At 43.9% G+C, this 21678-nt stretch overlaps 1 protein-coding gene across 7 annotated transcripts in view; it reads right to left on the bottom strand.

The window, feature by feature from the left end:
• Window positions 1–21678, bottom strand: part of KRI1 (KRI1 homolog) — a 149788-nt gene that overhangs the window by 99319 nt on the left and 28791 nt on the right. For 5 of the 7 annotated variants that reach the window (XR_015732794.1, XM_034437834.3, XM_034437838.3 and 2 more), the window contains exons 5-9: window positions 8678–8729; window positions 8532–8566; window positions 7733–7826; window positions 5697–5774; window positions 4988–5121 (exon numbers count right to left, since the gene is read on the bottom strand). Coding sequence is in view for 6 of the 7 variants with exons in the window: in XM_034437834.3 (XP_034293725.2) it covers window positions 4988–5121; window positions 5697–5774; window positions 7733–7826; window positions 8532–8566; window positions 8678–8729 (393 nt within the window). In the remaining variant the exon portion in view is untranslated. The remainder of the gene's footprint in view (window positions 1–4987; window positions 5122–5696; window positions 5775–7732; window positions 7827–8531; window positions 8567–8677; window positions 8730–21678) is intronic. The other 2 variants (XM_034437835.3, XM_087888497.1) reach the window with 1 other exon arrangement.

Genomic DNA, 21678 nt, shown 5'->3' with positions numbered 1-21678 from the left:
ACGTACCTGGCTCCCTGCCATGTGGCAGCAGCCTTGCCTGAGCTGCTTGATGTTATAGCCGCGGTGGCTGTTGACACCCCCAGGCTTATGGTCATGGGGGATTTTAACCTGTCATCAGTTGGCGAGACATCTGAGGTGGCTCGGGAGTTCATGGCTTCCATGACGGCTATGGACCTGACCCAGTTAATTTATGGCTCTACTCACATGGGGGGACACACACTGGACCTTGTTTTTGTCTCTGGACAGTGGTTGAGTGATCTCGAGATAGGGGATATAGTGATTGAACCCTTGTCATGGTCAGATCACTCCCTCCTTCGCCTGGACCTTCGAACCACCACACCCCGCCGCAGGGAGGCGGAACTGACCAGGTGGTTCCGCCCCAGGCGCCTGATGGATCCTGAGAGATTCCAGATGGAGCTTGGGCCATTTCCTGAGGTTCTAGTACACGACTCGGCTGAGGACTTAGTGGCCGCCTGGGATAGGGCGGCGGCTGATGCTTTAGACCGAGTCGTGCCTTTGCGGCCTCTGACCCGGCGCCGTTCTCACCTGGCTCCTTGGTATACTGAGGAGCTGAGGGAGATGAAGCGCCGGAAAAGACGCCTAGAGAGCAGTTGGAGGGCTAGTCGTTCTGAATCCGACCGAACACTGGTAAGATCTCATATTAAGAATTACCTAGTGGCGATAAGAGTAGAGAAGAGTAACTACTTTTCTACTCTTATTGCGTCATCAGATAATCGCCCAGCCGCCCTGTTTAGGGTGACCCGCTCTCTGCTCCATCAAGAGACGCGGGAAGACCCCTTGGAGGGTAGAGCTGAGGATTTTGTACAATATCTGTATGACAAAATTGCTCAGATTCGTGAACAGCTAGACTCTGACTGGATTGATCCAGAGGAGATGACGGGCAGGTCCTGAGAATATTATTTGGGAAGAGTTTGATCCTGTGACTCCCGAAAGCGTGGACAGGATACTGGACAGACTAAATGCGACCACATGTTTATTGGACCCGTGTCCATCCTGGTTGGTACTGGCCTCCCGGGAGGTGACACGAGGCTGGCTCCAGGAGATTATAAATGCTTCTTTGAGTGAGGGTGTCTTTCCCACCGTCTTGAAAGAGGCGGTGGTGAGGCCCCTCCTCAAGAAGCCCTCCCTGGATCCAGCTGTATTAGCAAATTATCGTCCTGTCTCCAACCTTCACTTTGTTGCAAAGGTTGTTGAGAGTGTGGTTGCACGACAACTGCCTCAGTACCTGGATGAATCGAATTATCTAGATCCGTTCCAGTCGGGATTCAGGCCCGGGTACAGCACAGAGACAGCATTGGTCGCATTGGTTGATGATCTCTGGAGGGCTCGAGACAGGGGTTGCTCCTCAGTCCTTGTCCTATTAGACCTCTCAGCGGCTTTTGATACCATCGATCATGATATCATGCTGCACCGGTTGGAAGGGTTGGGGGTGGGGGGCACTGTTCTACAGTGGTTCTCCTCCTTTCTCTCTGACCGGTCGCAGTCTGTGTTGACAGGGGGGCAGAGGTCGACCCCGAGGCCCCTTATATGTGGGGTGCCACAAGGATCGGTCCTCTCGCCCCTTCTATTCAACATTTATGTGAAGCCGCTGGGTGAGATCATCCGTGGTTTTGGGGTGAAGTACCATCAGTACGCTGATGACACCCAGCTGTACATCTCCACCCCAGACCACCCCAATGATGCCCTCGAGGTGATGTCCCGGTGCCTGGAGGCCGTACGGATCTGTATGGGGAGGAACAAACTCAGACTCAACCCATCCAAGACCGAGTGGCTGTGGTTTCCGTCGTCCCGAAATAGTCAGTTGGCGCCATCTCTGACTATTGGGGGCGAGTCGTTGGCCCCCACAGATGGGGTTCGCAACTTGGGCATCCTCCTGGACTCACGGCTGTCTTTTGAAGAGCATATGACGGCCGTAGCCAGGAGGACTTTTTATCAGGTTCGCCTGATTCGCCAGTTGCATCCCTTTCTGGATCGGGACTCGTTACGCACAGTCACTCACGCCCTTGTCACCTCACACCTGGATTATTGTAATGCTCTCTACATGGGGCTCCCCTTGAGAAGCACCCGAAGGCTCCAACTGGTCCAGAATGCGGCCGCGCGGGTGGTAATGGGAGCAATGTGGCGCTCTCATGTAACCCCCCTCCTGCACAAGCTGCACTGGCTCCCAGTGGTCTTCCGGGTGCGCTTCAAGGTTTTGGTTACTATCTTTAGAGCGCTCCATGGCTCAGGACCAGGGTACTTACGAGACCGCCTCCTGCCACCAATAGCCTCTCACCGACCAGTTCGCTCCCATAGAGGGGGACTCCTCAGGGTGCCGTCGGCCAAACAATGTCGACTGACGGCCCCCAGGGGGAGAGCCTTTTCTGTGGGGGCACCTACCATCTGGAACGGGCTTCCCCCGGAGTTACGAAACATCCAAGACTTACGCATATTCCGCCGTGCCCTGAAAACATTTCTATTCCAACAAGCTGGTCTGGCCTAACTCTCCCTTTTTAATTGGCTTTTAAACTGGCTTTTAAATTGGGTTTTAAACCTCTTTAGATAAATTTGGATGTTTTTTAATCTTTGAGCCTAAATTACTTAATCTGTTTCTTAATAGTTTTTAACTTCTATATGTATTTGTATTTATTATGGCTGTTCACCGCCCTGAGTCCTTCGGGAGTAGGGCGGTATACAAATATGAAAAATAAATAAATAAATAAATAAATAAATAAATAAATAAATAAATAAATAAATACGTCATCAAAAAAGCACAACAAAGAATGTTCTTTCTGCGCCAATTCAGAAAGCTCAAACTGCCCAAGGAGCTGCTGATACAGTTCTACAGAGGAATTATTGAATCTGTCATCCGCACCTCTATAACTGTCTGGCTTGGTTCTGCAACCCAACAAGACAGACACAGACTTCAGAGGATAATTAGAACTGTAGTAAAAACAATTACTACCAACCTGCTTTCCATTGAGGACCTGTATACTGCACGAGTCAAAAAGAGGGCTGTGAAAATATTTACAGACTCCTCACATCTTGGACATAAACTGTTTCAACTCCTACCCTCAAAACGACACTATAGAGTACTGCACACCAGACCAACTAGACACAAGAAAAGTTTTTTCCCGAACGCAATCATCCTGCTAAAGAAATAATTGCCTCAACACTGTCAAACTAGTTATTAACTGTGCATTACTATTAATCTTCTTATCATTCCTATCACCCATCTCCTTCCACTTATGACTGTATGACTGTAACCTTGTTGCTGGTATCCTTACGATTTATATTGACTGTTTCTTAATATGATTTGATTGCTTATTTGTTCCCTATGACTATCATTAAGTGTTGTACCTTATGATTCTTGACGAATATATCTTTTCTTTTATGTACACTGAGAGTGTATGCACCAAGACAAATTCCTTGTGTGTCCAATCACACTTGGCCAATAAAGAATTCTATTCTATTCTATTCTATTCTATTCTATTCTATTCTATTCTATTCTATTCTATTCTATTCTATTCTAAAGCATTTCTATATTTTAGTAGATACAGAACAATTTACAATATTTGGCAAATGAATTAAGTTTAAATCAAGGGAACTGTTTTACAAAGTATAGCACTTAAATGGAATACACCAATCTTATGATGTCAATGGTATATCGTGGTTTACTCTGAAAGTTTGGACCCTACCCAAATTTAGACAGTCTTGGGGCCATACTTCAATTAAACAGTGTGGTAGTAAATATGCCCCTATCAATAACCAATGACCATTTCTCACAACTCCTACTCTGATTGGCCAAAGAAATCAAACATTCTTCCAAGCAGCCAATAGGGCCAAAGTTCAATTTCTAGGAGGACTGAAGAGATTGCTACAATACTATTGGACAAGTTATTATGTTGTCAGTCTAGTTAACAATTGAAAAACAGAGGAGGAAGTAGACGAGAGACAAAAACAGACTAATGTATGTAATTCTATGTAATGCCTGGTAGCTAAAGCTATACTTAGATTGCATGCAAATATACTGAACAAATAATGGAGGAATTAGGCTACTCTAATACCAGGAACAAATTTACATAAGAACAAAGGAATTGCCTTGTTGTTATCAAACTGAGGTAGTCTTGCAACTGCTTTCCCACAGTGGTCAATCAGTATTTCTGGGATGCTCAAAAACTCGAAATGGAGAGATAACTCTCCCTACCAATATTCCCTTCTAACTGGTAATTGGAGACATGCTTCTCCCACATCTGCGGTAACATTCAGTGTAACAGGTTTATTCTCCTTTAATTTATTCAATCCCCCTTTAAAGCTATTCAAGTCAGCGTAAATCCCATCTTGTGAGAATTAATTTCCACAGATAACAGTAGCTATGTGCTAAGCAAAGAACCTTATTTTATTTTATTTTATTTAATTTCCAACCTGCTGCACTGAATGACCCCTAGTTCTAAAGTCTGAAGAGAAGAAGCTTCTCTCTGGCCATCTGCCCCACACTTTATATGATTTTATACATCTCAGTCACATCATCCTTCAGTTGCTTTTTCATAAAAGAAACAGATCCATCCATTCAGAGAGACGGTGTTGTAACCCTCAATCATTCTAGCAGTTTTTTCCACACTTTTCCAATTCTATCACTTCTTGTTTCAAATGTGGCTACCACATCCACTTCAGTAAACAAAATTCCAAATCTGAATGTCTCACGGAGGTATCAACGGGTATTGCGGTATGGTCAAGTTTATTTTCAATCCCTTTCCAAATGATCCTTAACACAGAATTGCCTTTTTCATAGCTGTTGCACACCAAGTTACATACTTAATGAGCTACTAGTGATAACCTCAAAGTTTTTATATATAAATTTGAATATAGATCTATGTAATACATTATTAGTAGACTGTGAGAAATCAATGAATTCCTTTCCTATTAGCTCACTCTTTCTCCAATTTTGAAGGGGAAGAAAAAAGTCAAAAGTTTAAAAAGTACCGACCCTTTCTGTTGATGCTCCTGCTCCTGCTCCTCCTCCCTGCTTCCTTTCTTATAACATTGGTTTAAGATATAATCTCTCAGAAACTGCTCCCCTTCATCCAGTTTTGGATCATTCCAGTATATTTTCAGAGGTATCTGTGGAGATAATTAGAAATACACAGATGAAATCCAAAACGTATTACTAAGCATGAAAATGTGAACAAGAATCACCATTAAATTCAAAGTTGACTGCCAGGCCACTTTTCTTTGCTCAGGGATGATCTACAGAACTCTTTTATGACCATTTTATCATAAAACCATGGAAGGTGGTGGACAGACTATGATGAGACACAGAGAACACTAATAAGATCTTTCAAGTTTTTGTTTTTTTGATACTGCCACCTTCGTAATGAGTCTTTTTCCTTCCATTATTTTATTGCAGCAACTTGCAATTAAAATTAGCCAGAGGATGATCAAGAAAAGAAACCACTCAAATGGTCAAGAATGAAGTCTGTCCTTCTTCTTTACTTAGAACTCTCAAATGGAAATGTTAGATCAGTAAATAGATTATTTTCAGAGAATAATCCAAGTCAGTTGAATAATTGTTATTGGGATTTATAGGGCCTATTAAATCAACAAGAATCAATTATATGCTAAACCAAAATAACTTCCAGCTATTCCAACCCATTTGTACAGTCATCCACATCAATTGTCCACAGCCCTTTACTAGCCAGATCTTGAAGTTCATTCTCTGCTTCTAGCTTCTTTTGACCTTTCAACCAGCTGATATAGTCTGCTTCCTCATGTTCCTGGAAGAAAGAGATTAAGTATTAAACTGACAACACTAATATCCCTTTATCATTCCAGCGTCATGTTGTGGGGATTTTTAATTGCATTTTTAATTACTTTCAAATTCATCCTTGAGTTAGATTATTTTCAGTCAAAATATTTGTACTTTATTTTGCCCTTAAAAATACCAATATATATTTGGCTACTGAAAAATTGAGTGTCTTTCTCCATTATAATCCAAGTTTTCAAAACCTAAGTAATACCTGAGCTATCTTAAAAGAGATTTGGATGATACTCAAGTTTAGACTGATTGTATATTTTAGGAAGCAAATTATCCTTTGCCTCATGGTATCAGGATATCTGCCATTTGTCATTAAGTTTAATTGGCAGTTGACAAAACTGGATGGCCAGGTTCTCATAAAACAGTTGACCCTACCACCACATGGTAAATGATTTATACAGCACAGCAGCAGAGAATCAGCAAGATGTAAAGCTGCTCCAATTGAACTGAAAATAATTAAATTTCCAGATATTCCAGCTTTGTTGGCTGAAACTAGTTTAGAGACTTTGTTCATAACTTGTTAAATAACTTGTTCATAAATATTTAGTTATTCTATAGCAGGGCTGTCAAATTCCCGGCCCATGGACCGGATGCGTCACGTGCTGGCCACACCCAGTTTAGCGAAGGGGAAAAAAGTCCCAAATACATCACGTGACGCTACCATGACGACATGAGTTTGATACCCCTGTTCTATAGTGTAGTCTATTTGAACTTCTATATGCTACATATAGTTTGAATGAGCCCAAAGATATTATACCTCTATCATTATCTTTTCTGCAAATATAAAATAAAATAAGTGTCAGTTTGTGCATCTTCCCTCTTCTCAACTCTCTCCTCCGTTTCCTCCTTCAAAATGCTATTTTATATATCATCACCAGTTGTTAACATTTCTTGGAAGTGTTTTCTACATTTCTCGACAGCCTGTTTTTTAAAAATCACAGGTAGTCCTCAACTTACAGCAGTTCGCTTAGTGACTGTTCGAAGTTACAAAGGCACTGAAAAAAGATGACTATTTTCCATGCTTACGACCGTTGCAGCACTCCCATGGTCACATGATTTACATTTGGATGCTTGACAGCTGGCTCACATTTATGACAGTTGCAGTGTCCCAGGGTTATGTGATCCCTTTTTGCAACCTTCTGACAAGCAAAGTCAATGGGGAAACCAGATTCATTTAACAACTGTGTTACTAATTTAACAACTGCAGTGATTCACTTAATAAATGTGGCAAGAAAAGTTGTAAAATGGGGCAAGCTCACTTAACAAAATTTTGGGTTCAATTGTGGTCATCAGTTGAGGGCTAATGTACACCAAAAAGAAATCTGCAATGGTCCAATACAGACTGGAATAACCATGGACATTACAGGAAGATCTGTATTCCCTGCATCTTTCTATCCATTCCTTTGTGTGCTCAGAGAAGTATGAAAATAAAACAATGTTTGACTAATACAACTCACTGGGATTCAGTTGTTCTAAGTTAAGCTAATTCTTGTATTTAAGCAAGGTGCTAACCCTACCCTAGACCCAGTAAAGCATCTCATGAGAGGCCAGTATATTCTATAATACAGATAAATTGCATACAAGACTCCGAGAACACATTCAGCATCCTATTTCTTTTAAAGAATGGGTATCTGAAATATTAGAAAGACATATCATTGTTGAGAACTCTTGGAATATCAGAACTGGTCAAGAAAAAGTTATCATAGGAAGAAGATATCCCCTGTGACATTCAAGTAAAGCTCCTCCCAACCTGGAGAGATGATTACTATTTCAGACAGCCTGGAGGACTAAACAGAAAAAAAATATGTATTTCCAATCTTTCCCCCTCAGAAACTAAGAAGCTGAGATCCAGAACAATATCCTGCTTAGATGAGCAAAAGAAAGACCTAAATAATACTACCTCGTATAGACACATACTTTCTCTTCCTTACTTTTAACCCGTTTCTGCAGTAGAGCTGAAGAATTGCCATTGTCACCTTCTTCATCACTTTCTGCCACAAACTTTCGGAAGCTGCATCAGAGACAAAAGTAGTTTTAATATAATGTCAAGTGTTTTTGGAGGTTAAAAATTAATACCACCACACTGCACAGTCACAAACATTTACAACTACAATAGTTAGATTCAATTAGTAAATTGCAATACTTTTAGCCATGGCTTATCAATTAAGTAACTGGGTTCATTAAACCACTAATCCAGAACTATAGTTTCCTATTAAGAACTGGGTTCAAAGAAACAAAGCCAGGCAAATTAAATTTTGGTTCAATGGAATGTTCAAATCCAACCAAAGAGAAATTCTCTGCTCCAAACAACCCCAGCAGGATTCTTAACAATACTTCAGTTGCCACCAAATATTCTTTGCTTATGGACAAACACAGCTCCAGAAAACTAAAAAGTAAAACTGAAATAAACCCCAGAATCTATCATTACTCAATCTTAAGAGATATGGAATAAAAGATGGGACAGGTTAATGAGCATATAGAAAGTACACTAAGCAAATATGAAATAATTATATCTTATTCCCCCAATGCCTATGTATGAATAAGGTTCCAAGATGATTTACTCCCAAATCATACCTCTTTATTTATAGACATTTACCATTTGGAGGATATGTACACATATTGAGCAATCAGCATGAAGATTTTGAACCATCCAAGTTGTTTCCATTGAGTTCCTAGCTTCCAGATAGCTAATAATTACAATGAATTCTTGCCTTACCTTTCCTTTAGCTCCCTCTGTTCTTCTACATAAGTCTGGAAAAAGAAGACAGGGAAAAAGAAGATTCACCCGGTAACTTTACATATTGCTAGAACAATTTATGAGGGGATCTAGACTTCAAATTGATATACTCCTTCCAGACTCACCAGTTGCTTTTTAACTGTTATCTCTTCTTCATCCTCTTCATCTTCATATTTGCTGCAGAAAAAAAGAACGACAATGAGTTGACCAATCCTTGCTAATAAACACTTGAAATGAAAGAAACCAAATTATCATAACTGGCTGACAAACCGTACCCAACAAGTAGTCCTTAACAGGTCTACGTCTACATGGAGGGAAGTAAGCAGTGGGGTACCACAAGGTTCTGTCTTAGGCCCAGTACTCTTCAATGTCTTTATAAATGACTTAGATGAGGGAATAGAAGGGGAATTTACCAAATTTGCAGATGATACTAAGCTGGCAGGAATAGCTAACACCCTAGAAGATAGGCTCAAGATCCAGATGGATCTTGACAGACTTGAACACTGGGCCCTATCTAACAAAATGAAATTTAATGTAGAGAAATGTAAGGTCTTACACTTAGGCAAGAAAAACCAAAAGTACACATATAGATTGGATGAAACTAGGTTTAATAACAGTAACTGTGAGAGGAATCTTGGAGTCTTAGTGGACAACCAGCTAAATATGAGCCAGCAGTGTGTGGCGGCAACCAAAAAGCCAATGCAATCCTAAACCGCATTAACAGAGGGATATAATCAAAATCAAGATCAAGTGAGGTACTAATACCCAAAAAAGCCTTAGTAAGACCACATCTAGAATACTGCATCCAGTTTTGGTCACCACACTATAAAAAAGATGTTGAGACTCTAGAAAAAGTGCAGAGAAGAGCAACCAGGATGATTAGGGGACTGGACACTAAAACATATGAAGAACGGTTACAGGAACTGGGCATGGCTAGTCTAGTGAAGAGAAGGACCAGGGGAGACATGATAGCAGTGTTCCAATATTTGAGGGGCTGCCACAGAGAGGAAGGGGTCAAGCTATTTTCCAAGGCACCTGAAGGCCAGAATAATGGATGAGGAATAAGGAATAATGAATGGAAACTGACCAAGGAGAGATTCAGCCTAGAATAAGGAGAAATTTTCTGACAGTGAGAACAATCAACCAATAAAATAGCTTGCCTTCGGAAGTTGTGGGAGCTTCATCACTGGAGGCTTTCAGAAAGAGATTGAATTGCCATTTGTCAGAAAAAGTATAGGGTCTCCTGCTTGAGCGGGGGGTTGGACTAGATGACCTACAAGCTCCCTTCCAACTCTGTTAATCTAATCTAATCTAACCTAAAACCTGAAATTCAGTCCTCTGATACTGATGAGATATTGCTTCCTGGGTTGAAGAGGTTGAAGACAAAATCTTCTCAGAAAGAAACAAAGTTGCTCATATGTTCATCCTACTGGCTAAGCTGATAAAAATTTACTAGGGAAGGGAAAGTGAAGTATGCAGATATTCTTTCAGTTCTAGGTAGAGAAATATAGCATGGGAAACTCAGCTCCTCTATACTGCAAAAAAGCAAGTGTCATTATGTGAAAATTATATATAATGTGTGCGCAATTATTAGGCAAGTGAGTATTTTGACCATAACATCATTTTATGCATATTTTCCACCTCCAAGTTGTATAAACTTGAATGCTTAGTGGATATAAGCATATCAGATGAGATGTATTTGTGTAATGAGGGATGGTGTGGCCTAAGGAGATCAACACCCTATATCGAGGTGTGCATAATTAGCTTCTTCTCCTCAGGCAATATGGGCCAAAAAAGAGATTTAACTGACTTTGAAAAGTCAAAAATTGTACGAAGTCTTTCAGAGGGATGCAGCACTCTTGAAATTGCTAAGATGTTGGGGTGTGATCAGAGAACCATCAAGCATTTTGTTGCAAATAGTCAACAGGGTTGCCAAAAACACGTTGAGAAAAAAAGACGCAATTAACCACCAAAGATTTGAGAAGAATCAAATGTGAAGCTACCAGGACCCCATTATCCTCCAGTGCTGTCATATTCCAGAACTGCAACCTACCTGGAGTGCCCAGAAGTACAAGGTATTCAGTGCTCAAGAGACATGGCCAAGGTAAGAAGGATGAAACCCGACTACCACTGAACAAGACACATAAGCTGAAACAGCATATCAAAGACAGATTTTTTAAAAAGTTTTATCGACTGATGAGATGAGCGTGACTTTTGACAGATCATATAGATGGGCCTGTGGCTGGATCAGTAACAGGCACAGATCTCCACTTCAACTCAGATGCCAGCAAGGTGGAGGTGGGGTACTAATATGGGCTGGTATTATGGAAGTTGAGCTAGTTGGAGCTTTTTGGGTTGAAGATGGACTCAAAATCAACCCCCAAATCTACTTTTTAGAACAGTACACCTCTCTGAACAGTGTCTGGGAAGCTGTGGTGGCTGCTGCACAAAAAGTTGATTATCAACAGAACAAGAAACAGATTCTCTGTTAATGGAAGACTTATGATTTATTGAAAAGAAGGATGGCTACATTAGTCACTGATTTTTTTTTGAAATGCCAGAAATGTTTATTTGTACATTTTGAGTTATTATTCTCACTTTAACAGATGCAAATAAATGAGATGGGAATATTTTCATTTTTCATTTAGTTGCATAATAATTCTGCACACTAATAGTTGCCCAATAATTGTGCACACATATTCTCCTAAGAAAGCCAAAACCTCACTTTTACTTTCTTAAATATTCAGGTTTGAGGTTTATTAACATTTTGGATTGGCCAAGAGTTGTTCAATAATAAATTTAATCCTCTAAAATACAATGTGCCTAATAAATGTGCATACAGTGTATGTTCATTTGGTGGATTTAGTGAATTTTGCAATTCCATCATTCAAAAGTTGAATTGGAAATGTAATTTATTAATAATATTCTATTGCACAGAGTTCTGTACATCTTGAATAAAAGTTTTGATTAGGCATTCTCACATATTAATTAAAAATCATAAGACTATAAGGGTTGGATGGTACTTCAGGGATCATTCTAGCTCAACCATCTGCTAATACAGGTCTGTATTACTGCCAGTTTTTAGAAGACACTTTCTTCTAAATTTTACTTTGAAAAATTTTCTTTGTTAGATGTGCCAGAAAGGTTTGGAATAAACATAAAGTTCCCCACAAAAATTCCATTTTGGGTATCATCCCAGGAACCTCTCTTTAGAAAAGAAATGATGGTGAGGCCAAACTGGTGGACTTATGGTCAAATAATACTTTTTAATTATGAGCCTGAAGGCTAATTAGGTACCAAGTGCACCCCAAGTCCAATAAGGCTGTGAGGACCCCCTCTTACTCCCAAGGGCACCAAAATCTCCACTGGGTTATCATAGGGATGATGGTGCCACGACCCAAGATGATGATGGGTCGCCTTCCCCTTTGCTGTCGCTTTCATAGAAGACCAAGCTGGGCTGATCATGGGTCAAAGTTCTCTCCCCTTCGCTGGATTGGGGAGAGACTTCCATGACCTGTCGAGCCACCCACAATTTCTCTTTCGGCTTTGCAGGTGGTTTCCTTGGCTTTGGCTGGGTCAGGGCTTGCGATGTAGATGCTGCCACAGCATGAGGCAATTGGCCACTTGGTGACCCTCCTTCCCACATCCGAAACACGCTCCTGGGCTCCAGTGGGGCTTCTCCCCTGTGGTAGGGGGTGCACCCCCTCTTCCTCCACAGGGCGCCAGGCGTCTCTCAGGCATTCAGTGGGGCCAGTTCTAATGTGCCGCATTCCATCAGGTCAAGCTCCACGTTCGTGGCTAACTGGTACCACACTTAAAAGTCAAGGCAATTGTGATACAGCTCCTTGTTCAACCCATCCCTGAACTGGTAGACCAGCATACACTCAGGTCAATATCCCAGGTGAGCCAGCAGACCATAAAAATCTTGGCTGTACTCTGCCACTGGCTGCTTGCCCTGCCATTGGGAGTGGATGTGGGTCTCTGCTCACCGGCTGTTGTGTGATCTTTGAATCTGTCCCACAATGCCTGCATGAAAGCATACAGGTCTTGTAGCTCCAGAGCCCCCTCATCATGGAGAGATACCAGTTATCCTGCAGCACTGCCTTCCAGGTTAGATGTAACGGCATTGACCCGGGCACATTCATCTGGATACATCATTCCATATAGTTCCAGAACTGGCTCAAGAAATAGGCCAAATATTGACAAAAAACGAACAACATATGCAGAAAGTAGAAGAAAAAGTCAAACAAATGGAGAAAAAGGTGGATGAAGTTGATAGTAGACTCACTCTGGCAGACAAAAATAAAGGAAGAACAATAATCTCTTTAGAAATGGACCGGGCTGACTACTATCTACAGTTTCAGAATATCAAGGAAGAAAAAGGAGAAAATTTAGCAGAAAAAATTGAGTATAAGTGACAAAGAAGAGGCAAAACGACGAGAAGAAGTGATGGAAAAGAGGTGTGTGCAACAAGAAGATAAAAGAGATCGAGAGGAAATACCGATAAGGGGCAAGAGTGAAAGAACCAAGAGAAATAAGAATGGCTAGAACGGCAAATCCCACCTACAAATAATTATGGAGGAAGAAGTTAAGTTAATATCAATTAACATACTGTAAATGGACTGAATTCGGCAATAAAAAGAAAACAGACCTTTCATAGACTAGAAAAATTAAAATTAGATATAATTTGTCTACAAGAAGTTCACATAAAAAACAACATTTGAAAGTATTGAAATATCCCAAATTTGGGAAGTTATACATGTCTTTATCATTGCAAAAGCAAAGGGGGATAGCCCTATATATAAAAGAGACAATAAATCCTAAACAAATTTTTATGGAGGAGAGATAATTTTGATGGTGGAAATAATGAAATAAAAAATCGATTCTTTTGGTAGCAATCTATGCACCAAATGTTAACCAAGATCACAAAAAAAAAAAAAAAAAGAATTGGAGCATCATAATATATATATCTTGGGAGATTTTAATGCAATTTTAGATGCGGAAAGGGACTATAAAACCAGAAAGGTAAACAAAAAGTAGGGGAAATACTCCCTAAGACCTTCTTTAGAATGGCAGAAGAACTAGCCACCCAAGACATATCGCGAGAAATGGATCCCAAAGAAAATCAATATTTATTTTATTCAAATAGACACATTGTCAGGTTTCAAAGTCGTCTTGAATAAATTGCATTTCAAACAAAGTCTTTGAAAAGAAACTCTAATTTATTAAGCATGCACATTCTAACTCCGACTCATTGCAGCCAAGTCTGGCGTCCTCAGGCAAACCCTCCTTTTCCTTTCCCCACTCCTCTATACTCATTGGCCATCTTCCCCGTCACTCTGCCCCTAATCTACTGCTCCCCTCAAAGGAATTTCCCCCCTCCCATCCCATCTCCTAGGTGATATTCTCTCCTGTGAAAATAAGTAGGTGAAGGGTCAAATGACTCTTTCCAACTGCCTCCGCTTCTCTTCTTATGTCAGCATTGCAGTAATTGCAGCGTGAAATGCTGACATCCGGCCCCTCCCCCTTCATTTCTCCAGAGTGGCCTGTGTAAGACAAGCAACAAGTTAAGTACTGTTACCCTGTCCGGGCGGTGTGTGTCCCATCCCCTCCCGCCTTGCCCAGATGATCTGCATGGAATTTGGCTATAAGGTGGTCAGCCTGAATGTTTCTGCTTTTCACCCAGGAAGCCTCTGACAAGGGGTAACCCTTCCACTTAATTAAGTATAGGAGGGGTCCCCTGTGCCACCTCGAATCGAGAATTTGCTGTACCTCATAGTGAGTGTGGCCCCCAATGACCAGGGGCTCAGGGGGTCACGTGGCACTGGCCTTAAAGTTGACCCCACTACAGGTTTCAGGAGGCTACTGTGGAAAACGGGGTGTATTCTCCCTAGTAGTCGGGGCAGCTGCAGTTGTACTGTAACCGGGTTGATTACTTTTACTATAGGGAATGGTCTTATAAATTTCGGGCCCAGTTTCCTGCTCGGGAGTCTGAGTCTCAAATACTTGGTGGAGAAGTAGACCTTCTCTCCCACTCGGAATGGTCTTTGCGGGGTTCGGTGCTTATCTGCTTGTTTCTTATAAGACCGTGCCGCCTTGTCTAATGCCTTCTTGACATTCTCCCAGGTTTCTCTCAGCATTGCCATTCATTCGGTCAAGCTAACTGAGGAAGGAGGCTCCCTTGGGTACTCTGGCATGGGGACGAAATCCATGCCGCTCATTATCTTAAATGGGGTTAGTCCTGTGCTACTGTGGACAGCATTGTTATACGCGACCTCCGCAAAAGATAGGAGGTCCGCCCAGTTAGACTGTTGGTAGTCGACGTAGCACCTCAGGTACTGCTCTATCATGGCATTCAGTCTCTCCGCCCCCCCATTGGTGCTCGGGTGAAACGCTGAGCTGAGGCCTTGGGATCGTAGGAATTCCCTCCAGAATTTCGCTGTGAACTGGACACCTCGATCGGAGATGATTCTTCTGGGTACTCCATGCAGGCGGTAGATGTGTTTTATGAACAGTTTGGCTAATTGGCGGGCTGAGGGTAGCCCGCTGCAGGATATGAAATGTGCCTGTTTGGAGAATAAGTCTATTACAGTCCAGATCACTGTGTTTCCACCACTCCTTGGCAGTTCTACTATGAAGTCCATTGCAATCTCCTCCCATGGTCTTGTCGGTTCGGCTACTGGCTGCAACAGCCCGGGAGGCCGTCCTGGTCGGGTTTCCATCGTGGCACAGATGGTACAACTTTTTACATAACTGTCCACGTCTTTTCTCATGTGGGGCCACCAGAACTGTCTTCGTACTAAGTGCAGAGTCTTTAGGAAACCGAAATGCCCCACTGGTTTAACGTCGTGGCTCCTCTTGAGGATCAGGATGCGTAGTCTCTGGGACATAGAATTTTGTCCCCTTCCATGCTAGGTCATCCCTTTTTGTCAGGAGATGTTGATTGTCTCGAAACCAGGGGTCCACTAATGTTTCCGTTTTGAGTCTTGTTGTTAAGTCATTGGCTGAGTGGCCATGCTGGTCGCGACGTTGCCGCCTGGTGACTACTTGGCCCACTCCTTGGGCAGAGGGGATTATGGCATTCACCACCTGCTCCCGCTGACTGTTGTATTGAGGAATTTGGGAGAGGGCATCAGCCAGAAAGTTCTTCCCTCCTGGGATGTGCTTCAGCTCGAAGTTGAAACGATTGAAGTATTGCGCCCACCGGACTTGTCTGGGCGACAACCTCCGTGGTGTTCTGAGGGCTTCCAAATTCTTATGGTCAGTCCAAACTTCGAATGGTCTCTGACCTCCTTCTAGCAGGTGTCGCCAGGTCAACAGCACCCATCTCACTGCGAACGCTTCCTTTTCCCATGCCGCGCATCGTCTCTCTGTGTCAGTGAGTTTGCGGGATGTGTAGGCACAAGGTTGTAGATTTCCTTGGCTGTTCTTTTGGAGTAGCACAGCCCCCACCGCCACATCGCTGGCGTCTGCTTGGATGACGAAGGGTTGTTCAGGGTGAGGATGCTTTAGGATCGGTTCTTTTCCAAACATTTCTTTTAGTGTCTCGAATGCTCGTTGGCAGGCTAGGTCCCACTGTAGAGGTTGTCCTGGGCGGGGTTTTGTTGCTGGACTCCCTGTTTTCAGGAGGTCCGTTAGGGGTTTGGCAATTCTTGCAAAGGAGGGGATGAATTGTCTATAGAAGTTTGCAAACCCCAGGAAGCTTTGCAGTTGTCTGCGGGTGCATGGGGGTTGCCAGTTTAGGACTGATTGTACTTTGGCTGGATCCATTTCTATCCCCTCGTTTGACACTCGATAGCCCAAATAGTCTAGCCGTGACTGGTGGAATTTGCATTTTGATAGTTTGACATATAGGTTCACCTCCAGCAGTTTCTCCAGCACTTGGTGGACGAGGGGTATGTGTTCGTCTATGGTTTCCATGTAAATAAGAATGTCATCTAGGTAGACGAGTACCCCCTTATAGAGGTGCTCATGTAGGACCTCGTTTATCAATAGCATGAACACCGCTGGGGCTCCCTGTAGTCCAAATGGCATCACCTTAAATTGGAAACTCCCTAGGGGGCAGTTGAATGCTGTTTTCCACTCATCTCCTTCTCTGATGCGTATCCGGTAGTAGGTTTCGCGGAGGTCTAGTTTGGTGAAAACTTTCCCTTTGGCGAGGTGGTTTAGCATGTTTTTCATGAGGGGAAGGGGATATAAGTTCTGTACGCAGACTGCATTGATACCGCTAAAATCAACTACCAGGCGCATAGAACCGTCTTTCTTCTCTTTCAAGAGGACTGGTGCCGCGACCCATGGTTTGGCTGGCTCAATAAAACCCCTTCGTAGGTTCTTGTCTATGTAGTTTTGCATTTCTTGCATTTCACGGGGTTTCATAGCATACATTTTAGGTTTAGGTAGTTTCGCTCCAGGGATGATCTTGATGGCGCAATCGGCTTCGCGGTGGGGGGGTAGAATGTCAGACTCGGCCTCGCTAAATACCTCTGCAAGGTCTTGGTACTCTCTTGGGATCTGTTCTGTTTCATGGGAGCTGTTGGATGTGGCCCTCAGTTGCTTCGCTGTATCCTTCGGGACGGTCCCTTGTGTCGGCGCCATCTTCTTTTGCTCAGGCGGGAAGGATTGGGGCTCTTGTGGGGGGGCGTCTCTCCTGGTGATCTGTCCCCATCCACACACACACACAAACACAGCCAGCCGAGGGTTAAGGAAGCACTTGGCACACACCCAGGTCTTTATCTCCAACTTGGCAGCAATATACACACCGTCTGCCAAGTGCTTTTATTTCCACAGAAACAGAAAGATAATATACTCAGCGTACAAGAGTCCAACAGAAATAATATTCCTCTCAGCAGTTTCGGACGATGCTTTAGTGACTATCCAAGGTTTATTTTTGTTCGTCACAGGGATCACTGGCCACCACCCTCTATTATATAGTCTCTGGGGTGTGGTCCAGTGACTCAGTTCTAATCCCTAGCACGCCTCCTGAGCTGCTGCAATTGTTTATCACGCCTTCGGAGGCGTGCATCCAGGAATGACGTCTCTCCTTCACTCTCATCCGAGACACCTGTCTCCCGGCTAATCTCCTCTCCCTCGGCCGGCTCCTGAGACAGTGCCAGAGGGGAGGGGCCTGGAGAGGGAGGCCTGGCTGACTCCTCTTCCTCATGCTCAGAGCTTTCTTCCTCCGATGGGATAGGCTCAGAGGGCGGGGCCACAACACCTGGTTGGAGCGGCAGGGGTTGGGGCCCCTTTGCTATCCTCAATCTGCGGGTTCCCTCTTGCCACCAGATGATTGGGCCCCACTTGTCTAGCCACGAGAGTCCCAGTATGACTGGATCTGTCATTTTGGGGGCTATTATGAACCGAATCGTTTCCCAGTGATCTGCTAGCTCCAACCTCACTGGCTCGGTCAAGTGTGTGGCGTAAGTTCCCCCCACTAGGGATCCATCAACTTGATGGGCCTCCCCTTCTGCATTAGGTTCCTGAGCTCGTCCTCCACATAAGGGTCCTCCTCTGCCTCCTCGAAATGGGCTCGTAGTAGTTGTAGCGTCTTGCAGTTGGGGGGCCCTGTTCTTGTAGAGGGCTGCTGACCAACTCCTTGCTTCTCCCTCCAACCCTTCTGAGATGGCACCGACTAGGGCTCTGGGGAATGGATAGAGGTGTCCATAGCGCTCAATGTAAATCTCAGCTGTGTCGAGGAATTGCGCTAGCTGGTCTGGATCCCCATCGAACTTCCCTCTGAAATGGGGTGGGTCCTCCCTCGCTGCTCTATCCTCCCAGTGTGGGGCTCTGTAAGCCTGCTCTCGGTGCCGCTGGTCCTCTTCCTCATCTCTCATTCGAGGACGGGGAGGTGATGTCCTGTCTAGGCTGCTATGCTTGCTGTGCAAGGGGGGAACCCATGGATGCACCTTTGGGCTTCCCCTCCTTCTGGTGTGAGAGGGGGGAGGGCTGTGCTTCCGTCTTGGCAACTCAGTTCAGCAGGCTCGGCTGTCTCTCCCCTTTCCTTAGGGCTGCAGGATGGCCCCTCCCCCAGAAGGATGGCACGGTCAAATTTCTCCTTCAATTCATCTATGGGGCTCTCGAGTGGCTTCCCTGAAGTTTTTTGGTGCCTGGCCTGCTGCCAGTCCCATAACCAGTCTGCCCTCCCCAATTCACTTAGGGGCTTCCCCTTCCCCTGAACGTTCGGGAAGGGAAACTCAGCCTCTGCGGATTTTGGCAAAAGCCCTGTATACTCATCTTTTCTCTTCTTGGTTTGTAGCCCGATCGCCTGACCTTGGCTGCCTTGCAGCTTCGCTGGAGGAGGGAGGGGTTGAGGCTCCTTAGCGTCCAAGCTGGCTGGTATCAAGATTGGCTCTATTCCAGTTACCTGAAGTAAGCTGTCTTCGGACAGTTTCTTATCTGCCATGATGTCCGGACTGATTCTCTACTCATTCCATAGATCTGGGAGGGAGCTGGAGATCTGGAGGTCAGCCAGCTTGGCTTTAGAAAAGTGACTCGGCTGTCTGTCAGGTTTCGAAGTCATCTTGAATAAATTGCATTTCAAACAAAGACTTTGAAGAAAACCTCTAATTTATTAAGCACGTACATTCTAACTCCGACTCATTGCAGCCAAGTCTGGCTTCCTCAGGCAAACCCTCCTTTTCCTTTCCCCACTCCTCTATACTCATTGGCCATCTTCCCCGTCACTCTGCCCCTAATCTACTGCTCCCCTCAAAGGAATTTCCCCCCTCCCATCCCATCTCCTAGGTGATATTCTCTCCTGTGAAAATAAGTAGGTGAAGGGTCAAATGATTCTTTCCAACTGCCTCCGCTTCTCTTCTTATGTCAGCATTGCAGTAATTGCAGCGTGAAATGCTGACATCCGGCCCCTCCCCCTTCATTTCTCCAGAGTGGCCTGTGTAAGACAAGCAACAAGTTAAGTACTGTTACCCTGTCCGGGCGGTGTGTGTCCCATCCCCTCCCGCCTTGCCCAGATGATCTGCATGGAATTTGGCTATAAGGTGGTCAGCCTGAATGTTTCTGCTTTTCACCCAGGAAGCCTCTGACAAGGGGTAACCCTTCCACTTAATTAAGTATTGGAGGGGTCCCCTGTGCCACCTCGAATCGAGAATTTGCTGTACCTCATAGTGAGTGTGGCCCCCAATGACCAGGGGCTCAGGGGGTCACGTGGCACTGGCCTTAAAGTTGACCCCACTACAGGTTTCAGGAGGCTACTGTGGAAAACGGGGTGTATTCTCCCTAGTAGTCGGGGCAGCTGCAGTTGTACTGTAACCGGGTTGATTACTTTTACTATAGGGAATGGTCTTATAAATTTCGGGCCCAGTTTCCTGCTCGGGAGTCTGAGTCTCAAATACTTGGTGGAGAAGTAGACCTTCTCTCCCACTCGGAATGGTCTTTGCGGGGTTCGGTGCTTATCTGCTTGTTTCTTATAAGACCGTGCCGCCTTGTCTAATGCCTTCTTGACATTCTCCCAGGTTTCTCTCAGCATTGCCATTCATTCGGTCAAGCTAACTGAGGAAGGAGGCTCCCTTGGGTACTCTGGCATGGGGACGAAATCCATGCCGCTCATTATCTTAAATGGGGTTAGTCCTGTGCTACTGTGGACAGCATTGTTATACGCGACCTCCGCAAAAGATAGGAGGTCCGCCCAGTTAGACTGTTGGTAGTCGACGTAGCACCTCAGGTACTGCTCTATCATGGCATTCAGTCTCTCCGCCCCCCCATTGGTGCTCGGGTGAAACGCTGAGCTGAGGCCTTGGGATCGTAGGAATTCCCTCCAGAATTTCGCTGTGAACTGGACACCTCGATCGGAGATGATTCTTCTGGGTACTCCATGCAGGCGGTAGATGTGTTTTATGAACAGTTTGGCTAATTGGCGGGCTGAGGGTAGCCCGCTGCAGGATATGAAATGTGCCTGTTTGGAGAATAAGTCTATTACAGTCCAGATCACTGTGTTTCCACCACTCCTTGGCAGTTCTACTATGAAGTCCATTGCAATCTCCTCCCATGGTCTTGTCGGTTCGGCTACTGGCTGCAATAGCCCGGGAGGCCGTCCTGGTCAGGTTTCCATCGTGGCACAGATGGTACAACTTTTTACATAACTGTCCACGTCTTTTCTCATGTGGGGCCACCAGAACTGTCTTCGTACTAAGTGCAGAGTCTTTAGGAAACCGAAATGCCCCGCTGGTTTAACGTCGTGGCTCCTCTTGAGGATCAGGATGCGTGGCAAGAGATTAGGAAACATTACACCAAGATCCCACGATGGCTATCGACAATGGAAGCACAAATATATACCCCAATGCCATGGACATAGCGAAAATGAGGACTTATAAAGAACTACTGAACAGTGAAGGAGAATTACAAACAAGACAAGAATTACAAAATCAGGGTATAGACATTGATTGGTGGCCATACATGCAAATAGAATCAAGATACAAAACTGATCGGGCACAATTCGGATTCCAAAATGAACCAAATGAATTGGATAAAATATTACAAAGTGCAGATGAGAAAATGATTACCAAAATTTATAAGTACCTACTACAATACAAATTGGAAGAGGAGGTTGTCAAAGAAAGCATGATAACATGGGCCAAAAACATAGGATATACTATTGAATTGGATAAGTGGGAGAATTTGTGGAAGATAAATTATAAGATGACATTGTCCATACCCTACAAAGAAAACCTTTACAAAATGTTCTACCGATGGCACCTCCCACCGGCGCGTCTAGCCAAGATGTTCCCAAATACATCTCCGATGTGCTGGAAATGTAAATCACAGAAAGGGACATATTACCATCTCTGGTGGCTATGCCGAAGGGCAAAACAATACTGGCAACAAATCAAAACAATGATTGAAGAAATTACGAAACAAAAACTTGAAATGAGACCGGAAACTTTTTTATTGGGAATCATCACAGCAAATTATACCAAAGAAATAAAATATCTAATCATTCATACCCTCACAGCAGCACGTATACTCTTTGCCCAACATTGGAAATCTGAACAGTTACCTACAGAAGACAAAATAATAGCTAAAATTACAGAATGCGCAGAATTGGATAAGCTTACAAAAGAAATACAAGAGAAAGATGATACTGATTACTATTTAGTATGGCAAAGATGGTACA

Source organism: Pantherophis guttatus, chromosome 2 (assembly GCF_059756535.1).
Source record: "Pantherophis guttatus breed Tessera chromosome 2, ASM5975653v1, whole genome shotgun sequence".
Classification (NCBI taxonomy): Eukaryota; Metazoa; Chordata; class Lepidosauria; order Squamata; family Colubridae; genus Pantherophis; species Pantherophis guttatus.
Note: the sequence above shows the minus strand (reverse complement) of the source record. Positions and strands in the feature narration are given on the sequence as shown.